Source organism: Xiphophorus couchianus, chromosome 2, assembly GCF_001444195.1.
Source record: "Xiphophorus couchianus chromosome 2, X_couchianus-1.0, whole genome shotgun sequence".
Lineage (NCBI taxonomy): Eukaryota > Metazoa > Chordata > Actinopteri > Cyprinodontiformes > Poeciliidae > Xiphophorus > Xiphophorus couchianus.
Window position 1 is genome coordinate 1,189,545 of NC_040229.1, and position 19,407 is coordinate 1,208,951.

A 19,407-nucleotide genomic window follows, 5' to 3' on the forward strand; every position below is an offset into this window, starting at 1 on the left:
TAACACATAATTATTTGCTTTCGATTATATAAAAAATAAAATAATTTAGCCACATAGTTAGTAGTGTAAAATCGGTAAGTGTTGCTTCGGCGGAAACATTTTGCTGTTGCACACTAGAGAGCTACAATGCAGCATGGCTTCGGAAATCCCACGGGTGAGCAAAATTATGAGCCTTTAAAGAACGTATTTGAAGACTTTCTCGTGTTGCTATTCTGTTTACTGTAAAATCACTTCCGTAAACTATTCTCGATCGGACGTCGTCATCCGGTACGTTTTAAATCGCAATGTCCAAGGCGAAGGAGAAGAAAGCGCATCCTGACGCTAAGATCCATAAACATACAGCTAAAGATAAGAGGAAGACGTTTTGGATCAAACAGAACCTGAAGAAGAAGAAGAAGCTTGAGAAGCAAGCAGCGCCGCAGAAGCAGCAGGAGAAACCTGGACCTCCACAGGAAGCCCAGCAGATCTCTGCCAACTGGAAATCATTACAGCAGGTTGGTCTCTGCAGTGCAGATGTATTTAAACAGAAGTGTTTACTGGAGATTATACTGATCTTTCCCAAACTTCCCTACAGATCCTGAAGAGCAGTCAGTCGGAGAAAAGGCATCAGAATGGCTTCACCACAAAGAAACACCAAGAAAATGCTTTTCAGAGGAGTTCTGTGAACACTGCCGCTCCAAGCAAAAGGGACTCTGGGGAAAAAGAAAAGCAGAAAACGGTTCCTGTTGTCCCCCAAGAGGCTGGAGAGAAGCTGAAGCTCCCTGCAGCTTCAGACTCTCCGCAATCTGCTGCTGCAAAAAGGAGGAAAGACAAAGAAATGCCAACTAGTGAGGAAGAGGGACCAAAGAAGAAGAAGAAGATCTCATTGGATGAGGAGAGGAAACCTACAGAGTATGTATACTGTAAAAACGGCGTGTTTGTATTTGGGTTCAGTCTTGGTGAACTTAAAAGAACAGGATCAAAACATCATCTAAAATTACATAAATGATGAAGCTGAAGAGTCGTTTGTGTTTCATAACTTAAATATTTTTGTTAAGACAATTGGAGAAAATTCAAAACATAAGAATGTCACTTTAATTTGGGATTGTATATAAAAAGTGTTACTGTGGAAGTAACACAGTGACAGATAAAGATTTTACTCTCCTGGTAAAGACGAATAAACTGCCCTGAAATAAAGTAATGAGTTTTGTAGTAGAATATTCCTGAACATTTTTTTTAATTTAAAATTCAACCTTTAATTTCAGCTTTCATGGGGAAATATTCACAGCAGTTTTAACAGTCTTAATTTTAACTAAAATATAAATTGCACATTTCTAGGTTAAGCTAAAATAAATGTATTTATCTATTTCAATTTGTAAATTGCTAAGAGTTTTACAGAACTTTCAGATAGTTGTTATTTTTGTTGCTGTTTATTTTCAAGGGGAATAATCCACATCACATAACATGCTACAGTTAGCAAAAAGGCTAGTTTTCATCTTTAGTCTCTGAAAGTAATCCATAGCTTTCTGTTTCTGGGGGGGAATGAATATGATGTGACACCGGTGAGCATTTCTTTAGGCAGCAGATTTTTGACTTTATTAGACAAACCTGTAAATTAATTCAACTAAAAATAAACACATGGATGAGTTTTTCTATATTTTGCTGGAACAGTAGTCCGTTAATCCTGGAAATCTTCTTCAGATGATTGAAGGTTGACTTTGTAACTGTCTTTATGTGACTCTTAAGGTTCAGGTCTGACTTCATCTCTACACCCAGATGTCAGGCCTGATTTCTAGTTTCTAGCTATTTTTTACATCAAAAAATGGACATTTCCTCCAGACCGAAGGTTTTCACAGCAGGGGTGCCAATAGTTGTTCCACTTTTGATTTTTGGGAAATATTAGTTCAGACACATTAGGCTAATCCAATAAAATCAAATGTTATTTTCAGGCTTTTTACACGTCTTTATAAAGTTAAATAAAATTTAGTGAAGCCTCTAAGTTGAGACAAATTTCCTGAATCTTGAATTAGTTTTGAGTGAATCCTAAAAGTCAGAAAAGATGTCTAGTTCCCCCAATCAGATTCTGTTCAACACTTTATGTTTATGCTTATTGTGTTGACGGTTCCCAACACACTCCAAACACTCCAGTCCCAGTCAGACTGCAGCGCTCTGACTCCTGAGCTCCTGTTCTAGGGACGACCTTTGGTTCGACGACGTCGACCCCGATGTTATCGAGGAAACGATGGGAGCAGAGGCAGCAGAGATCATGAGGAGGAAGCAAGGCGTCCGCAGCAAGAGCAAAGAGCCAGAGACTTCCCTGGTGAAGGAGTCGGCCTTCAGCGGGTGAGTGACGGCGCCTCTGGAAAACATTCCTGTTAGAAAAACCGAATCGTGACGCTGTATATGATGTGGTTCATTAGTGGGAATTAATGCAAAAACAAACCATCAAAAACAGATTAATGAGAAACTGTGACGGAGATTCACAAAATTGATTCTTTATACTTGTTGTTACTCTTTGCTTTGGTTTCATATGTGAATTTGTTTATTGTATGATATTATTATTATTATTGGTAAGAGTAGTGGTATTATATTATAAAATAAAATCACAATTAGGCCTTTCACAATAAACAATAAATCAATTAATCGCATGATAAACTAAAACAAACTCAATCATTTTCATTTGATTTATTGTTTTTCTTTTCTCTCTTTCTACCAAAGCTGGTCGTCAATCTGCTGCTTTGGTCTCAAATATCCCTTTTGTGAAAGACAATTTTGTCAACAAAGACTTCAGAATTTATTTTATTGTTGTTTTGTTTATTTATTTTGGATATTTAAAATGTCTTCAAGTGTCAAAGTTTAAATATTCATCAGAATTTAAAGTTTATTGATCTTTGATAATGTGTTCTTCCATTATTACTATTCTATTACTGGAAAATTGTCTCAGAACAACAATGTTATCATTTATTGCAATAAGTTCTGGGACAATTTGTCATCTGGCAAAATTTGTTATTGTGACTAATCTGTTGAAACTCTTGAAAGAGTAAAGAGCTGAAAAGTTGCTGCTGTTTTACCGTAATTTAATTAAACTTAAACTATAACTTTACAAGTAAATAAATCATTTTAAAGGCATATCTATTAATGTTATGGTCAATATTTTTATTTGTTTAGGGTTGTAGGATAATTGCTTCTGCTGGTGGCTGGTTGCACAGCGCCCTCTGCTGGTAGATCTTTGAATATAAGCATAATGAAGATGAGGGATTAAAAAATGTTTAAATATTTGTTATTAACATAGCAAGAAAAAGTGGCATGAAGTGTTGGTATTACAGAACAATATGAAAGCATAAAACATTTTTATAAATAATTTTATCAACAATACAAAAAAATAATAGAAATTGCTAAACAAATCTGAAGTTCAGAAGAAATGTAGTATTCATTAATTTATTATTAATGAATTTTAGACATTTTTGCATGTTTTTTTTTAAAGTATTGTGTGTTTTTGTCAGGCTAACAGTGATTCCTATGTGACAAACCAGGTTAGAATCCAGGTTAAATAAAATTCTAAAACAATCAGAAATACCACGTTATTTTTAGAGGATTTTTGTATTATAGTCATTACATTAATACCAGTGAAGAAAATATTTTAACAGCTAATATTAACAAACAAAAAATTCCTTCCACTTAACAATAAAATAAATAACTCATAAAGCCATTCGAAGCATTCGAAGCCTCTCCTGCTTCACATGGCAGAACACCAGCAGGTCTCGGAGGGACTCAAAGCTCATTTTGTGTTTAGCGCGTTAGCTCTTTTTACTAACTTTGATAATGTTTAGCACACCTAGCTTCCTCTATATTCATTTTTCTGGATAAATTCTAAAGATCCAATTTATGTAACTGTTTTGTAAACATCCAGTTGGATAAAGTTTAACGTCTGTGTTAAAGTTTTGGTTATCGACTATTAATATTTCTTCAAGTTGTCAGACTTTTATACCTATGCTCTTATTCTGAAGTGGGGGAACTGTTTACGCAGCACTTCCTTTTTCATTTCAAAATAAACCGCCGACAGTAGATAAGATATAAACATAAATACAATATGTAAGGGCATTATAGAACAATGTTGACATGTCATGTAAATTATAATGTCAAAATTAAATTAATGCTATTTAGCATTAGCCTCCGCTAAATACCATGTTGGTGTCAGGCTTCAGCGTTAGCAAAACCAATGTTTATGATTCGCGCTTTAGGGTTAGTGCAACCAGCCTTTTAGCTAGTTACCTCATCCCAGTGATGGTTTGTCTGTCTGCTCTTCATCATGGCTGTCAAATAACATCTACAGCTGATTATTAATCCTTCTGGATTCCCTTTCCTGACCCTGGTTGCTCTTCTATGTTGCCAGAATAACCCAAACTGTTGCCATCGACTGTGAGATGGTGGGAGTTGGTCCTGATGGCGAAGAGAGCATCCTGGCCCGAGTGTCCCTCGTGAACAAGTTTGGGAAATGCATCTATGACAAGTATGTGAAACCCACAGAGAAGGTGACGGACTACAGGACAGCCGTCAGCGGCATCCGACCGGAGGACATCAAGGACGGTGAGCCGGCGGACAAACCGCTACACCCGCATGAGCTCCTGGTCATATGACTGGATTTACTGTCTCTGTTTGTCTCACTGCAGGAGAGGACGTTCAGACGGTGCAGAGGGAGGTCGCCGACATCTTGAAGGGGAGAATAGTGGTTGGACATGCCATCCACAACGACTTAAAGGTACGCTGTCTGGCAAAACGAAATTAGAGGAAATTTCCCCCAAAAAATCTCAGACATTTTGAGAATGTTCTGAGAAATATTCTAGAGAAAAAAATGTGGAAGTTTCTAAATTTGAAAAGTTGAAAATTTTTCAATGTTGATATGTTGATATTAATCTGTGAAATTTTCTAGAAAAAACTTGGACATTTCTGAGTTTCAAAAGTCAAAAGTTTTCCAAAAGTGGAAAATTTTCACATTTTGTAAAAAGAAAATTCTAGAAAATTTGTGATATTAATCTCCAAATCTCTCATTTTTTGACTTTCATATTTTCTGTTTCCCTGACGACTGTAGATAAAAGAGCAAAATCATTTTTGCTTCTCTTACATACTGACATTTCTTGATGTGCATTTTAGGCTTTAAAATTTAATCGTTTCAAGTTTTTTTAAGGTCTTATTCTATGGTAAACGACAGATTTTTCACATTTTATTGAATGTTTTCATATTTTCTTGTGTTATAACCACAAATGGAGAAGAAAACATTCATGTTTTCTTCCAGGATTGCACTGGCTAAACTAAATGGCTTTAGTTCCATCCATTTTCTTATCAACTGTGTCTGTTATTTTTCCACACAAACGCTGATTTGCATGTGGAACAAAAAGTTGAAACTTTTTTGACCGAATCACCTCCTGCCACATGTTTGCTGTGTTTCCTACGTGGCTCATGACTTTCTTTCAACAATGACTTTCTCCTTCCTCCTCTTCCATAAATCTCAGCTGATTGGAGTTTGACATCTGAAGTTTTCTGTAGTCGTGTGACGAAATGTGTTACTTTTGTAAATCGCTGCATCTTGTTACCTAAAAACAACAATAAACACTTAAAAATCATCTTTAACTGGTTGGTTAACTTTAGAAAATGTTTTCAGATTTTGCTTCTGGATCATCCAAAGAAGTTCATCAGAGACACACAGAAGTATAAACCCTTCAGGCGGATCGCCAAGGTAACATAAAAGCATAAAGTAATGATAGGTCTTAAAGTTAAAATCATGTCAAACTAAGTCATAAAATTCCAGGTGTATTGATCTGATTTTCCGTCTTTAGAGTAGCCGGCCGTCGCTCAAAGTCCTCTGCAGAGAAGTCCTGAACGTAAAAGTCCAGCAGGGCGAACACTCGTCTGTAAGTCGTCAGTAATCCAGGCTTTTACTGGAATATCAACTGATTAACAGCTAAAATGAGATCACTTCCTGTGTTTTCCAGGTGCAGGACGCTCAGGCCACCATGAGGCTTTACACACTGGTGAAGAAACAGTGGGAAGCTGAGATCAGCAGCAGGAAGAAAAACAAAGAGTCCGAGGAGAAAAAGAAGAGGAAGCCGAGGTAGAGAGGAGGACGGAGGAGGACGGAGGAGAGAGGAAGGAGGAGGACGGAGGAGAGAGAAGGAGAGAGGAGGAGAGAGGAAGGAGGAGGACGGAGGAGGATGGAGGAGGATGGAGGAGAGAGGAGGAGGACGGAGGAGGATGGAGGAGAGAGGAGGAGGACGGAGGAGGATGGAGGAGAGAGGAGGAGGACGGAGGAGGATGGAGGAGAGAGGAGGAGGACGGAGCGTCTCCGGATCGGAGAGGACAGAACTCGGTCTGGACTCGTTTTCAGCTGCGGCCTTTGTAACAGAACCACTCTGTGCCTCGCAGGCAGAAACAAACATTATGGATGGAATATGTTTATTAAAATGTGTTTATATGCAGGTGCAGCTTTTATGTTCCACAGCAACATCTGTACGTTGTCTCGTATGACCTTTGACCTTGTCAGATCATTACAGATTAAATCTGTTCTGCAGGTTTTGTTTAATAAAATGTCTCAGATGTTTTTAAAGCTTCCAGTTATTCCACAGGAGTAAGAGAAGCAGCAGACGACAAAACACGAAACCTTACCAAGGATTTTTGGTCTAGTTTCTACTGCAAATATCTATAAGACAAAGAAACTTTTCAGCAAGATATACAGTAGCTGCTTATTTTAAGTAAATAATTCCTTTAATATTGATGGAAAAGTGCTGGTTCCATTGGCAGATAAATTCACTTATAATAAGATGTTTCCCATGTAAAAGTGAATTTATCTGCCCGTGGAACTAGAACTAGAACATTTTTGCAAAAAAAGTAAATATAGTTGAATAAATGTAAGTAGTTACTTCCCAACTCTGGTCTTATTGCAGCTTTAATCTGAAGACGTTTGAGCTGTAAGTTTAGATTTTTATGATTTAAATCATAGAAATGTATTTGATTAAACTGAAACATTTTGACATCCAATCAGAGCGCAGCGTTTGTGAGCCTGCAGCAGCTGGAGAATCTGCGTCCAGCATGAATAATGAAAACTGAGGAAAGTCCAGAAAGTTCTCCTCTGTCGACATGAACTGGATCCAGAACCGAGTCAGAACCTTCAGGTCAGACCAGTTCAAAGGGAAGAAACACCAGGACCAACCTGTGACCGTCCTGCTGTATAACTCACTGAATTATTTCCAGGTTTGTTCTGGAAATATTGATTAGTTTGAAATTATGATTGCAGGAAATATTTTCTAAAACCAGAGAAACATTTTTACCGACGAACTGAACTGGTTTGCTTTCATCCACTAAATCAGGTTTTCATCCTTTGAAAGTTAAAAATTTAAACGTGTTATTTCATTCACCTTCATGTTAGCTTTCTTCTTTCTTTCTCTCTCTATCTCTTCCTTCCATACTTTCTCCCCTCCTTCCCTCCTTCCCTAAAGGTCGTATCTCTCATTTTTCTACCCTTTGCAGGAGATTTGAACATATTTTGTATTTTTAACGTTTTGTATTTTAATAACTCTGGAGCTCGTTGGGATTGTAGTTTTACTTTGTAGTTTTTAATCAATGATTGATGGGTATTGAACACAAATGCAGGCCACACTTTTAAGATTTTTATTTTTGAAAAAGAAAGTGTTTGTAAGATGGAAACGGTGTAAAAGTTGAATCAACATGTCTTTGTTTCTGGTTGCACAACGTCTACCGTTGAATCCAGCTGTTTATGTTTCATAGGAGGTCAGAGGTCACTCACTTCCAGAGAACCGATGTTCCTAGTGGTTTGATTGTTGGCTGTAGATCAGGTAGAAGGGAGAAACACAGCTGGAGTTCAGAGGATTCCCATGAATCTTGATTCTGTGTGGAGGATTAAAATTCGCTCATTTCCATCAATGTGACATAAAACCACAGACACGTTTTCCCTTCAGACATTTCCACGGAAAGAAAAACGAAAACAGATCCTGAAACTGGAAATCTGAAGGGATTTAAACATGTTTGCAGTAAAAGCACCACATGTCTCTTCCTGTTTTCACACTTTTCTCTTTTTTTATTGCTGAATTTTCTCAGTTTATTGGTTATATGAATGCTGGACATTATGAAATGTTTTATTACGTTACAGTCAGACTTGAAAGTTATAACTTGTGTCTCAATGAGATTCAAAAGTATAAATAAAGATGAAATAAACTTTCACATCTCTCACTGTGATGGAGTATTATGGCCATCACAGTGATATATACCATATATATGTGTATATATATATATATTTTTTAAAAGGAGTACATTTCCACCAAAAAAATTCAAAATTTTTTCCGAAAAAACTTCCGATCTTAAAAGGTAGAATTTTGTTTTTTTGGTGAGTTTTCACCTTTTCAAACTCAACATTCTGAGTTTTTGTCTAAGAAAAATTTAGACTTTTTCTTGTTTTTCTAGAACATTTCTAAGATTAATCTGATATTTTCTGTTTTCCTTTTTTTTTTTCCTCACTAGCAAATTTTCGCCTTTTGAAACTCAACATTTCTAAGGTTTTGTTCAGCAAAATTTAAACTTTTTCTTCTTTCTAGAAAATGTGTGTTTTTGGCAGAAACAATCTGGATCTTTACTAACTCTTATATGACGGAAAAACTTGATAAAAAGTTACATCCTAAACATTTTTCCAGTCACAATAAGAATCTCCATAAACAGATTTGCCAGCAAGGATATAAAAATCGTTCGTTACTTTTATTATATTCTGTTTGCAGAAGGAAACTCAGCTGCAGTTTTGAGAGCTAAAATAAATAAAATAACTCTGGAAAACAACACCTGCATGTTTGTTGTGTTTGTTTGCTGCAGGGCTGAAAGAGACGTAAATAAACCAGGCTGCAGTTTCTGTTAGTTGCTGAAATTATGGGTTTTTATTGCTGGCACTTAAAGTTTTTGACTCCCAAACTGAGTTAGTGTTTGTTTTTACTGAAACTTTTCACTGCACTGTTGTTGCTTTTTGATTATGTGTTTGCTGCAAATTACTGAATCAAACTGCTAGAAGATAAACTGGACTTTAACTGGTTGGTTATCTTTAGAAAATGTTTTCAGATTTTGCTTCTGGATCATCCAAAGAAGTTCATCAGAGACACACAGAAGTATAAACCCTTCAGGCGGATCGCCAAGGTAACATAAAAGCATAAAGTAATGATAGGTCTTAAAGTTAAAATCATGTCAAACTAAGTCATAAAATTCCAGGTGTATTGATCTGATTTTCCGTCTTTAGAGTAGCCGGCCGTCGCTCAAAGTCCTCTGCAGAGAAGTCCTGAACGTAAAAGTCCAGCAGGGCGAACACTCGTCTGTAAGTCGTCAGTAATCCAGGCTTTTACTGGAATATCAACTGATTAACAGCTAAAATGAGATCACTTCCTGTGTTTTCCAGGTGCAGGACGCTCAGGCCACCATGAGGCTTTACACACTGGTGAAGAAACAGTGGGAAGCTGAGATCAGCAGCAGGAAGAAAAACAAAGAGTCCGAGGAGAAAAAGAAGAGGAAGCCGAGGTAGAGAGGAGGACGGAGGAGGACGGAGGAGAGAGGAAGGAGGAGGACGGAGGAGGATGGAGGAGAGAGGAGGAGGACGGAGGAGGATGGAGGAGAGAGAAGGAGAGAGGAGGAGAGAGGAAGGAGGAGGACGGAGGAGGATGGAGGAGAGAGGAGGAGGACGGAGGAGGATGGAGGAGAGAGAAGGAGAGAGGAGGAGAGAGGAAGGAGGAGGACGGAGGAGGACGGAGGAGGACGGAGGAGAGAGGAAGGAGGAGGACGGAGGAGAGAGAAGGAGAGAGGAGGAGAGAGGAAGGAGGAGGACGGAGGAGGATGGAGGAGGATGGAGGAGAGAGGAGGAGGACGGAGGAGGATGGAGGAGAGAGGAGGAGGACGGAGGAGGAAGGAGGAGAGAGGAGGAGGACGGAGGAGGATGGAGGAGAGAGGAGGAGGACGGAGCGTCTCCGGATCGGAGAGGACAGAACTCGGTCTGGACTCGTTTTCAGCTGCGGCCTTTGTAACAGAACCACTCTGTGCCTCGCAGGCAGAAACAAACATTATGGATGGAATATGTTTATTAAAATGTGTTTATATGCAGGTGCAGCTTTTATGTTCCACAGCAACATCTGTACGTTGTCTCGTATGACCTTTGACCTTGTCAGATCATTACAGATTAAATCTGTTCTGCAGGTTTTGTTTAATAAAATGTCTCAGATGTTTTTAAAGCTTCCAGTTATTCCACAGGAGTAAGAGAAGCAGCAGACGACAAAACACGAAACCTTACCAAGGATTTTTGGTCTAGTTTCTACTGCAAATATCTATAAGACAAAGAAACTTTTCAGCAAGATATACAGTAGCTGCTTATTTTAAGTAAATAATTCCTTTAATATTGATGGAAAAGTGCTGGTTCCATTGGCAGATAAATTCACTTATAATAAGATGTTTCCCATGTAAAAGTGAATTTATCTGCCCGTGGAACTAGAACTAGAACATTTTTGCAAAAAAAGTAAATATAGTTGAATAAATGTAAGTAGTTACTTCCCAACTCTGGTCTTATTGCAGCTTTAATCTGAAGACGTTTGAGCTGAGTATAACTCACTGAATTATTTCCAGGTTTGTTCTGGAAATATTGATTAGTTTGAAATTATGATTGCAGGAAATATTTTCTAAAACCAGAGAAACATTTTTACCGACGAACTGAACTGGTTTGCTTTCATCCACTAAATCAGGTTTTCATCCTTTGAAAGTAAAAAATTTAAACGTGTTATTTCATTCACCTTCATGTTAGCTTTATTTCTTTCTCTCTCTCTCTATCTCTTCCTTCCATACTTTCTTCCCTCCTTCTCTAAAGGTCGTATCTCTCATTTTTCGACCCTTTGCAGGAGATTTGAACATATTTTGTATTTTTAACGTTTTGTATTTTAATAACTCTGGAGCTCGTTGGGATTGTAGTTTTACTTTGTAGTTTTTAATCAATGATTGATGGGTATTGAACACAAATGCAGGCCACACTTTTAAGATTTTTATTTTTGAAAAAGAAAGTGTTTGTAAGATGGAAACGGTGTAAAAGTTGAATCAACATGTCTTTGTTTCTGGTTGCACAACGTCTACCGTTGAATCCAGCTGTTTATGTTTCATAGGAGGTCAGAGGTCACTCACTTCCAGAGAACTGATGTTCCTAGTGGTTTGATTGTTGGCTGTAGATCAGGTAGAAGGGAGAAACACAGCTGGAGTTCAGAGGATTCCCATGAATCTTGATTCTGTGTGGAGGATTAAAATTCGCTCATTTCCATCAATGTGACATAAAACCACAGACACGTTTTCCCTTCAGACATTTCCCCGGAAAGAAAAACGAAAACAGATCCTGAAACTGGAAATCTGAAGGGATTTAAACATGTTTGCAGTAAAAGCACCACATGTCTCTTCCTGTTTTCACACTTTTCTCTTTTTTTATTGCTGAATTTTCTCAGTTTATTGGTTATATGAATGCTGGACATTATGAAATGTTTTATTACGTTACAGTCAGACTTGAAAGTTATAACTTGTGTCTCAATGAGATTCAAAAGTATAAATAAAGATGAAATAAACTTTCACATCTCTCACTGTGATGGAGTATTATGGCCATCACAGTGATATATATACACTGCTCAAAAAAATAAAGGGAACACTTAAACAACACAATATAACTCCAAGTAAATCAAACTTCTGTGAAATTAAACTGTCCACTTAGGAAGCAACACTGATTGACAATCAATTTCACCTGCTGTTGTGCAAATGGAATAGACAACAGGTGGAAATTATTGGCAATTAGCAAGACACACTCAATAAAGGAGTGGTTCTACAGTTGGGACCACAGGTTTTTTGGGCAAACGTGGTGGATCAGCTGACGGCTAGGCGGAGCTGGTGCAGGGTGTAGCCGGTCGGTTTTTGAAACGGGAGCTCGCTGAACTTCGGTGTTAAATGCGACTTAATTCGGAACATGACGACGTTGGATTTGGAAAGAAGTGACTGTAATAGTATGGAGTGCAGTGACGAGGAAGGAAGGAGTGGTCGGAATGAAGATAAAGAGTGGGAATTGGTGGGAAAGGGTGGAAAGAAGCAGCGAGCTGCTGAAAGAAAGAGAAAAAAAGGAAATGAGGACAGCACTGAAGACACTGATAATGAAGGAATTGAGGAAGGAAAAGAAGCACAAAAAAGACAAAATCTGAACATTATAATAAGATTTGATGAAGGAGAAGGAGTCAAGAAGATTGATCCACTTAAACTAACAAAAGCACTTAAGACACATGTTGGGGAAATTAAACATGCTAAAGTGCTGAGAGACGGAAATCTTTTGATTGGCTGTAATTCTGAAGGTCAGGTTGAAAAGGCAAAAAAGCTTGGATGGGTATGTAAAGTCAAAATTAGAGCAGTTGTTAAAGTGGGTGAAAAAAGAAATAATGAAAGCAAAGGAATCATAACAGGAGTGCCGTTAAGTGTTGATATGAAGGAATTAATTGAGAATCTGAAAGAAAGAAACAAGGAAGTAAAAGGAGCACGGAGAATGAAAAGGGGTACAGAGAAGATTGAAACAGAAACTGTGTTGCTGGAGTTTGAAACAAAAGAAATGCCAAGGGAGGTTTTCTTTGGCTTGATAAGATTTAGTGTCAGGGAATATGTGCCCAAACCAGTGAGGTGCTTCAACTGTCAGGAATTTGGCCATATTGCAAAAATATGTAAAGGTAAAAAGAGATGTGCCCGTTGTTCTGGAGACCATGACTATGGTAAATGTGGAGTTGGAGTTAAACCAAAGTGCTGTAGTTGTGGAGGAGAGCATAGTGTCGCTTTTTGGGGATGCGAGGTAATGAAACGACAATCAGTGATACAGAAAACAAAAGTTACGCAGAAAGTAACATATGCAGAAGCGTGTAAAGTAGTTGAGAAAGAGAAACAAACTGAGAAATCTCTATCAGGAGAAAAGCAAGTAATTTCAAAAATTATGGTAATGGTTGAAAAGAAAATTGAAGAGGAAAAAAAGAAAATGGTGACTTTTATTGCAGGAGTTATAAATGCAACATCGGATGTGAAATCAAAAACGGAAAGGATTCAGATTATTGTAAAGGCAGCATGCCATAGTTTAGACTTAAAGAATATTCGGTGGGAGGACATAAGGGGAGAACTGTGTAGTCAGGCAAGTCAAGAAGGATAGTCTCAATATTGCAATGGAATGCGAGGAGTCTTCTGTCAAATGGGCAAGATTTTAAACAGTTTATTTATGAATTAAAAGAAAAACCTGATGTAATTTGTATACAGGAAACTTGGCTGAGGCCTTTTTTGGATTTCAAATTGGATGGATATATTGCAGTTAGATATGATAGAGAAGAAGGAAATGGGGGAGGGTGTCTTTCTCTGATTAAAGAAGGTATTCCGTATAAAGTTATTGGAAGAAAAGGAGATTTGGAGTATGTTGCAACTGAAATATGGGTGGAAGAGAAGGTACTGTTGGTTTTAAATTTTTACAATCCTTGTAAAAAGCTTGAGGTAAGTAAACTTGAAGAGATGGATATGAAAGGAAATGTTATTTGGTGTGGAGATTTTAATGCACATCATTCATTATGGGGTAGTGGAAAAGTAGATTATAATGGGAACATTTTAGAAGAATTTCTAGATAGTAATAATTTGGTTTGCTTGAATAATGGAAAGAAGACAAGGATTGATATAAATTCAGGTAAGGAATCTGTACTAGATCTGACATTTGTTTCTAGCTGTTTAGCTCCACTATGTGATTGGCAAGTTAAAAATAAGTCATTTGGTAGTGATCACTACATTATAATCAGCAAAATAAGGATGGGCCAGGTGCATAGGCCTGAAATGATAGGAGGGAAGTGGATATTTGAGAAAGCAAATTGGGAGGTATTTTATAACCTATGTGATAGGAAAATTTTAAATGTTCAAAATGATCACAGTATTGAAAGTATGAACCGAGTGATTAGTCAGGGTATTTTAGTTGCTGCAGAGGAGGCTATTCCAAAAACATCAGGGAAAAATAGGAGTAAGTTAGTTCCATGGTGGAATGAAGAGTGTAGGAAAGCAGTTAGAGAAAGAAATAAAGCATTTAAATTAGTTAAAAGGTCTCATAATTTTCAACATTTAATTGAATATAAAAAGTCACAAGCCAAAGTCAGGAGAACAATAAGGAGCACAAAAAGAGAATACTGGAGAGGTTTCTGTGACACAATTGGCAGTAGTACAAAACTAGGGGATGTTTGGGGGATGATCAAAAAAATGGGAGGAGATAGAAGGGAATGGAGTTATCCTATACTAAATAAAAATGATATAGTAGCTGTAACTGACAAGGAAAAGGCTGATATGTTAGTGAGAACATTTGTGGAGATACATAGTGGTAAAAATTTATTAGGTAATGAAATGGAGGGAAGGGAGAGAACTAAAAAGGAATACGATGGAATCTTAAGAAGAAAGAAGAATAATAATGATCTGATGAATTATCCTTTCTCTATTGGAGAGCTAAAAAGAGCTTTGGATAGAACTAGGAATAGTGCTCCAGGTAAGGATGAGGTGTGTTATATTATGTTAAAACATGTAAGTGAGGAAGTTTTAAATAAATTATTAATTTTATTCAATAAGATTTGGAAGGAGGGGAGACTGCCTTGTAAGTGGAAAGAAGCTATTATTATTCCGTTGAAGAAACCTGGGAAAGATCAGAGTAACCCTGTAAATTACAGACCAATAGCTTTAACATCTAATCTGTGTAAACTGATGGAAAGGATGGTGAATGAGAGATTGACACATTATTTGGAGTCAAACCATTTAATTGCTCCGTATCAGAGTGGTTTTCGTAGAGGGAGAGGAACAATGGATCCTATTTTATGTTTAGAGGATGATATTAGAAAAGCTCAGATTAATAAAGAAACTGTTGTTGCTGTGTTTTTTGATGTGGAGAAAGCATATGATATGTTATGGAGGGAAGGGTTACTGATTAAATTACATCAGATAGGTATAGGAGGTAATATGTTTAATTGGTTATGGGATTTTTTAAGGGATAGAAATATTCAAGTTAAAATAGGATGTCAGTTTTCGGAAATATGTAAAATAGAAAATGGAACCCCTCAAGGAAGTGTGGTAAGTCCGACATTATTTTCAGTTATGATCAACGATATTTTTATAGAAATATCCATTGGTTTTGGTAAGTCACTTTTTGCTGATGATGGAGCATTATGGAAAAAGGGGAGAAATGTGGACCATCTTATTGTTAAAATACAGGAAGGTATAGATAAAGTGAGTAAGTGGGGAGTAGAGTGGGGCTTTAAATTTTCAATTGAAAAGACAAAAGTAATGTTTTTCACAAATAAAAAAATAGGGGTTGATAAGAAGTTGTGTTTATATGGGAAAGAGTTAGAAAGGGTTGATTGGTTTCGTTTTTTGGGAGTAGTTTTTGATAAGAAACTAACTTGGGGAAATCACATAGAACATATTATGGAGAAGACTAAAAAGGTTCTAAACATTATGAGGTGTTTAGCTGGGTTGACATGGGGTGCAAATTTCGATTCCCTTAGAAATATATATGTGTCTCTAATTAGATCAAGAATAGATTATGGGAGTGTGGTGTATGGATCAGCAGCTAAAACTAGGTTAAAAAAGTTAGATGTTATTCAAGCCAGAGCAATGAGAATATGTTTAGGGGCAGTTAAATCAACACCTATATGTGCATTACAAGTAGAGTCGGGAGAAATGCCATTATGCATTAGAAGACAGCAGCTAATGGTAAATTATTGGATAAGTTTAAAGGGACATAATGCAGATCACCCGGTTAAGAAATTATTAGGAGAGTGTTGGGAAAGAGGAAAGAAACAAATGGATAGTTTTGGGTGGGTTGGGGATAATAGAGCGAAAATTTTTAATGTATATTATAAGGAATTTAGTCCAACTGTATTGTGGCCTTTGAGACCGACATGGACTTGGAAATATATTAATGTAGACAGAACTCTAACAAATATTAGGAAAAGGAAAACATTAGATACTTGCCAAGAATTTTATAATCACATGCAGAATAAATATATTGAATATTTGCAAATTTATACGGATGGGTCGAAAGACCCTAAAAGTGAAGCAACCAGTATAGCCATAGTGATTCCTGAATTAAAGATTAGTATTTCAAAAAGAACATCTGATTATTTGAGTGTGTTTGCGGTAGAACTAGGTGCTATTTTAGTAGCTTTAGAATGGGTGGAGGAAACTAATAGGAATAAAATAATAGTTTGTAGTGACTCTCTATCTGCGTTGACGAGTATCGGAAAGGGACGTACAAAAAATCATCAAAATATTTTATATGAGATTATGGCGGTTCATCATAGGATCTGTGAACAAAATAAAAATGTTGTATTATTCTGGACTCCTGCTCATGTAGGTATTATGGGGAATGAAAGAGCGGACAAGCTGGCGAAGGAGACAATTAAACAAGATGATATTGTTATGCAAATAAAGTTATCTAAATCTGAAGGCAAAAGTATAATTTGGAAAGAATGCAAGAAGATATGGGAAGATAGGTGGGTAAATGAAATTAAAGGAAGACATTTATTTAGAATACAAAAAACAGTCGATGTAGAAAGGATCAGAGGATTAAACAGGAGGGAAGAGATAATTATAAATAGAATACGAACTGGGCATAGTTTCCTAAACGGAACTCTTTTTAAGATGGGGAAACACCTTACTGGTTTATGTAGATGGTGTGATGAAGTAGAAACAGTGGAACATGTTTTGATTAAATGTAGGAAATACGAAAGTCACAGAAGATTATTAAAAACAGAACTAGGTGTTAGTAGGGAATTGAAATTTGACAAGGTGATCGATCAGCTGAATAATATTGAGGGGAAAAAGAAGATTTTTCGTTTTTTAAAAGACACTGGGATTTTTAAGAGTCTTTGAGGAGTAGGTAGTAGGAGTCAATGGAGGGCAGTAGTGCAACATAATTGGATGCAAGCTGCCGTTAAAATCTAAAGAAGAAGAAGAAGAAGTTGGGACCACAGACCACTTCTCAGTACCTATGCTGTCTGGCTGATGTTTTGGTCAGTTTTGAATGTTGGTGGTGCTTTCACACTCGTGGTAGCATGAGACGGACTCCACAACCCACACAAGTGGCTCAGGTAGTGCAGCTCATCCAGGATGGCACATCAATGCGAGCTGTGGCAAGAAGGTTTGCTGTGTCTGTCAGCGTAGTGTCCAGAGGCTGGAGGCGCTACCAGGAGACAGGCCAGTACACCAGGAGACGTGGAGGAGGCCGTAGGAGGGCAACAACCCAGCAGCAGGACCGCTACCTCCGCCTTTGTGCAAGAAGGAACAGGAGGAGCACTGCCAGAGCCCTGCAAAATGACCTCCAGCAGGCCACAAATGTGCATGTGTCTGCACAAACGGTTAGAAACCGACTCCATGAGGATGGTATGAGGGCCCGACGTCCACAGATGGGGGTTGTGCTCACAGCCCAACACCGTGCAGGACGCTTGGCATTTGCCAGAGAAGACCAGGATTGGCAAATTCGCCACTGGCACCTTGTGCTCTTCACAGATGAAAGCAGGTTCACACTGAGCACATGTGACAGACGTGACAGAGTCTGGAGACGCCGTGGAGAGCGGTCTGCTGCCTGCAACATCCTTCAGCATGACTGGTTTGGCAGTGGGTCGGTAATGGTGTGGGGTGGCATTTCTTTGGAGGGCCGCACAGCCCTCCATGTGCTCACCAGAGGTAGCCTGACTGCCATTAGGTACCGAGATGAGATCCTCAGACCCCTTGTGAGACCATATGCTGGTGCGGTTGGCCCTGGGTTCCTCCTAATGCAGGACAATGCTAGACCTCATGTGGCTGGAGTGTGTCAGCAGTTCCTGCAAGATGAAGGCATTGAAGCTATGGACTGGCCAGCCTGTTCCCCAGACCTGAATCCGATTGAGCACATCTGGGACATCATGTCTCGCTCCATCCACCAACGTCACGTTGCACCACAGACTGTCCAGGAGTTGGCGGATGATTTAGTCCAGGTCTGGGAGGAGATCCCTCAGGAGACCATCCGCCACCTCATCAGGAGCATGCCCAGGCGTTGTAGGGAGGTCATACAGGCACGTGGAGGCCACACACAATACTGAGCCTCATTTTGACTTGTTTTAAGGACATTACATTAAAGTTGGGTGTAGTGTTATTTCACTTTAATTTTGTGTGTGGCTCCAAATCCAGGCCTCCATTGGTTAATAAATTTGATTTCCATTGATGATTTTTGTGTGATTTTGTTGTCAGCACATTCAACTTTGTACAGAACAAAGTATTCAATAAGAATATTTCTTTCATTCAGATCTAGGATGTGTTATTTGAGTGTTCCCTTTATTTTTTTGAGCAGTGTATATGATTCTCATTGAATTCAATGAGAAGGTGTGTCCAAACTTTCGGTCTGAACTGTATATACTATATAAAAAGGAATAAATGTCCACCAAAAAAAATTCAGAATTTTTTCCGAAAAAACTTCCGATCTTAAAAGGTAGAATTTTGTTTTTTTGGTGAGTTTTCACCTTTTCAAACTCAACATTTCTGAGTTTTTGTCTAAGAAAAATTTAGACTTTTTCTTGTTTTTCTAGAACATTTCTAAGATTAATCTGATATTTTCTGTTTTCCTTTTTTTCCTCACTAGCAAATTTTCGCCTTTTGAAACTCAACATTTCTAAGGTTTTGTTCAGCAAAATTTAAACTTTGTCTTCTTTCTAGAAAATGTGTGTTTTTGGCAGAAACAATCTGGATCTTTACTAACTCTTATATGACGGAAAAACTTGATAAAAAGTTACATCCTAAACATTTTTCCAGTCACAATAAGAATCTCCATAAACAGATTTGCCAGCAAGGATATAAAAATCGTTCGTTACTTTTATATTCTGTTTGCAGAAGGAAACTCAGCTGCAGTTTTGAGAGCTAAAATAAATAAAATAACTCTGGAAAACAACACCTGCATGTTTGTTGTGTTTGTTTGCTGCAGGGCTGAAAGAGACGTAAATAAACCAGGCTGCAGTTTCTGTTAGTTGCTGAAATTATGGGTTTTTATTGCTGGCACTTAAAGTTTTTGACTCCCAAACTGAGTTAGTGTTTGTTTTTACTGAAACTTTTCACTGCACTGTTGTTGCTTTTTGATTATGTGTTTGCTGCAAATTACTGAATCAAACTGCTAGAAGATAAACTGGACTGCAGTTTTTGCTTCATCTCTCTGATTATTTTCGCCTTCATGTTTTCAGACCACAGATTTTCAGGTCAGTAATTTTGTCTTTGCTTTAAATGAACCGCAGTCGTCTGAATCTCATCACTGGCTGCTTTTTGTGGTCGAAGCTAACTGCTGCAGGCGCTGACGGAGCGGCCTTTGACTGT

At 37.9% G+C, this 19,407-nt stretch overlaps 1 protein-coding gene and 3 long non-coding RNA genes across 6 annotated transcripts; 2 read left to right on the forward strand and 2 right to left on the reverse strand.

The window, feature by feature from the left end:
* Positions 1-102: 102 nt before the first annotated feature.
* rexo4 (REX4 homolog, 3'-5' exonuclease) lies at positions 103-6,133 on the forward strand. Of its 3 annotated transcripts, XM_028034674.1 has the most exons (9): positions 103-154; positions 343-494; positions 575-891; positions 2,173-2,322; positions 4,373-4,566; positions 4,650-4,738; positions 5,639-5,713; positions 5,814-5,888; positions 5,970-6,133. In XM_028034674.1, the coding sequence occupies exons 1-9, from the start codon at positions 127-129 to the stop codon at positions 6,090-6,092; spliced, it is 1,203 nt and encodes a 400-aa protein (XP_027890475.1). In that variant the 5' UTR covers positions 103-126; the 3' UTR covers positions 6,093-6,133. The 3 variants fall into 3 exon arrangements, with proteins under 3 accessions (XP_027890475.1, XP_027890483.1, XP_027890469.1); XM_028034682.1 differs by having other exon boundaries at positions 120-494; positions 5,819-5,888; positions 5,970-6,048; XM_028034668.1 differs by having other exon boundaries at positions 121-494.
* A 1,492-nt stretch (positions 6,134-7,625) lies between these two features.
* LOC114150375 (uncharacterized) lies at positions 7,626-9,054 on the reverse strand. Its single transcript, XR_003596730.1, has 2 exons — positions 8,975-9,054; positions 7,626-8,216 (listed from the first exon to the last, which is right to left on the reverse strand). It is a non-coding gene; the product is annotated as an uncharacterized LOC114150375 (long non-coding RNA).
* Positions 9,039-9,519, forward strand: LOC114150371 (uncharacterized). Its single transcript, XR_003596729.1, has 3 exons — positions 9,039-9,165; positions 9,266-9,340; positions 9,422-9,519. It is a non-coding gene; the product is annotated as an uncharacterized LOC114150371 (long non-coding RNA).
* Positions 9,520-11,026: 1,507 nt separating this feature from the next.
* LOC114161827 (uncharacterized) lies at positions 11,027-19,297 on the reverse strand. Its single transcript, XR_003599090.1, has 2 exons — positions 19,149-19,297; positions 11,027-11,617 (listed from the first exon to the last, which is right to left on the reverse strand). It is a non-coding gene; the product is annotated as an uncharacterized LOC114161827 (long non-coding RNA).
* Positions 19,298-19,407: the final 110 nt, after the last annotated feature.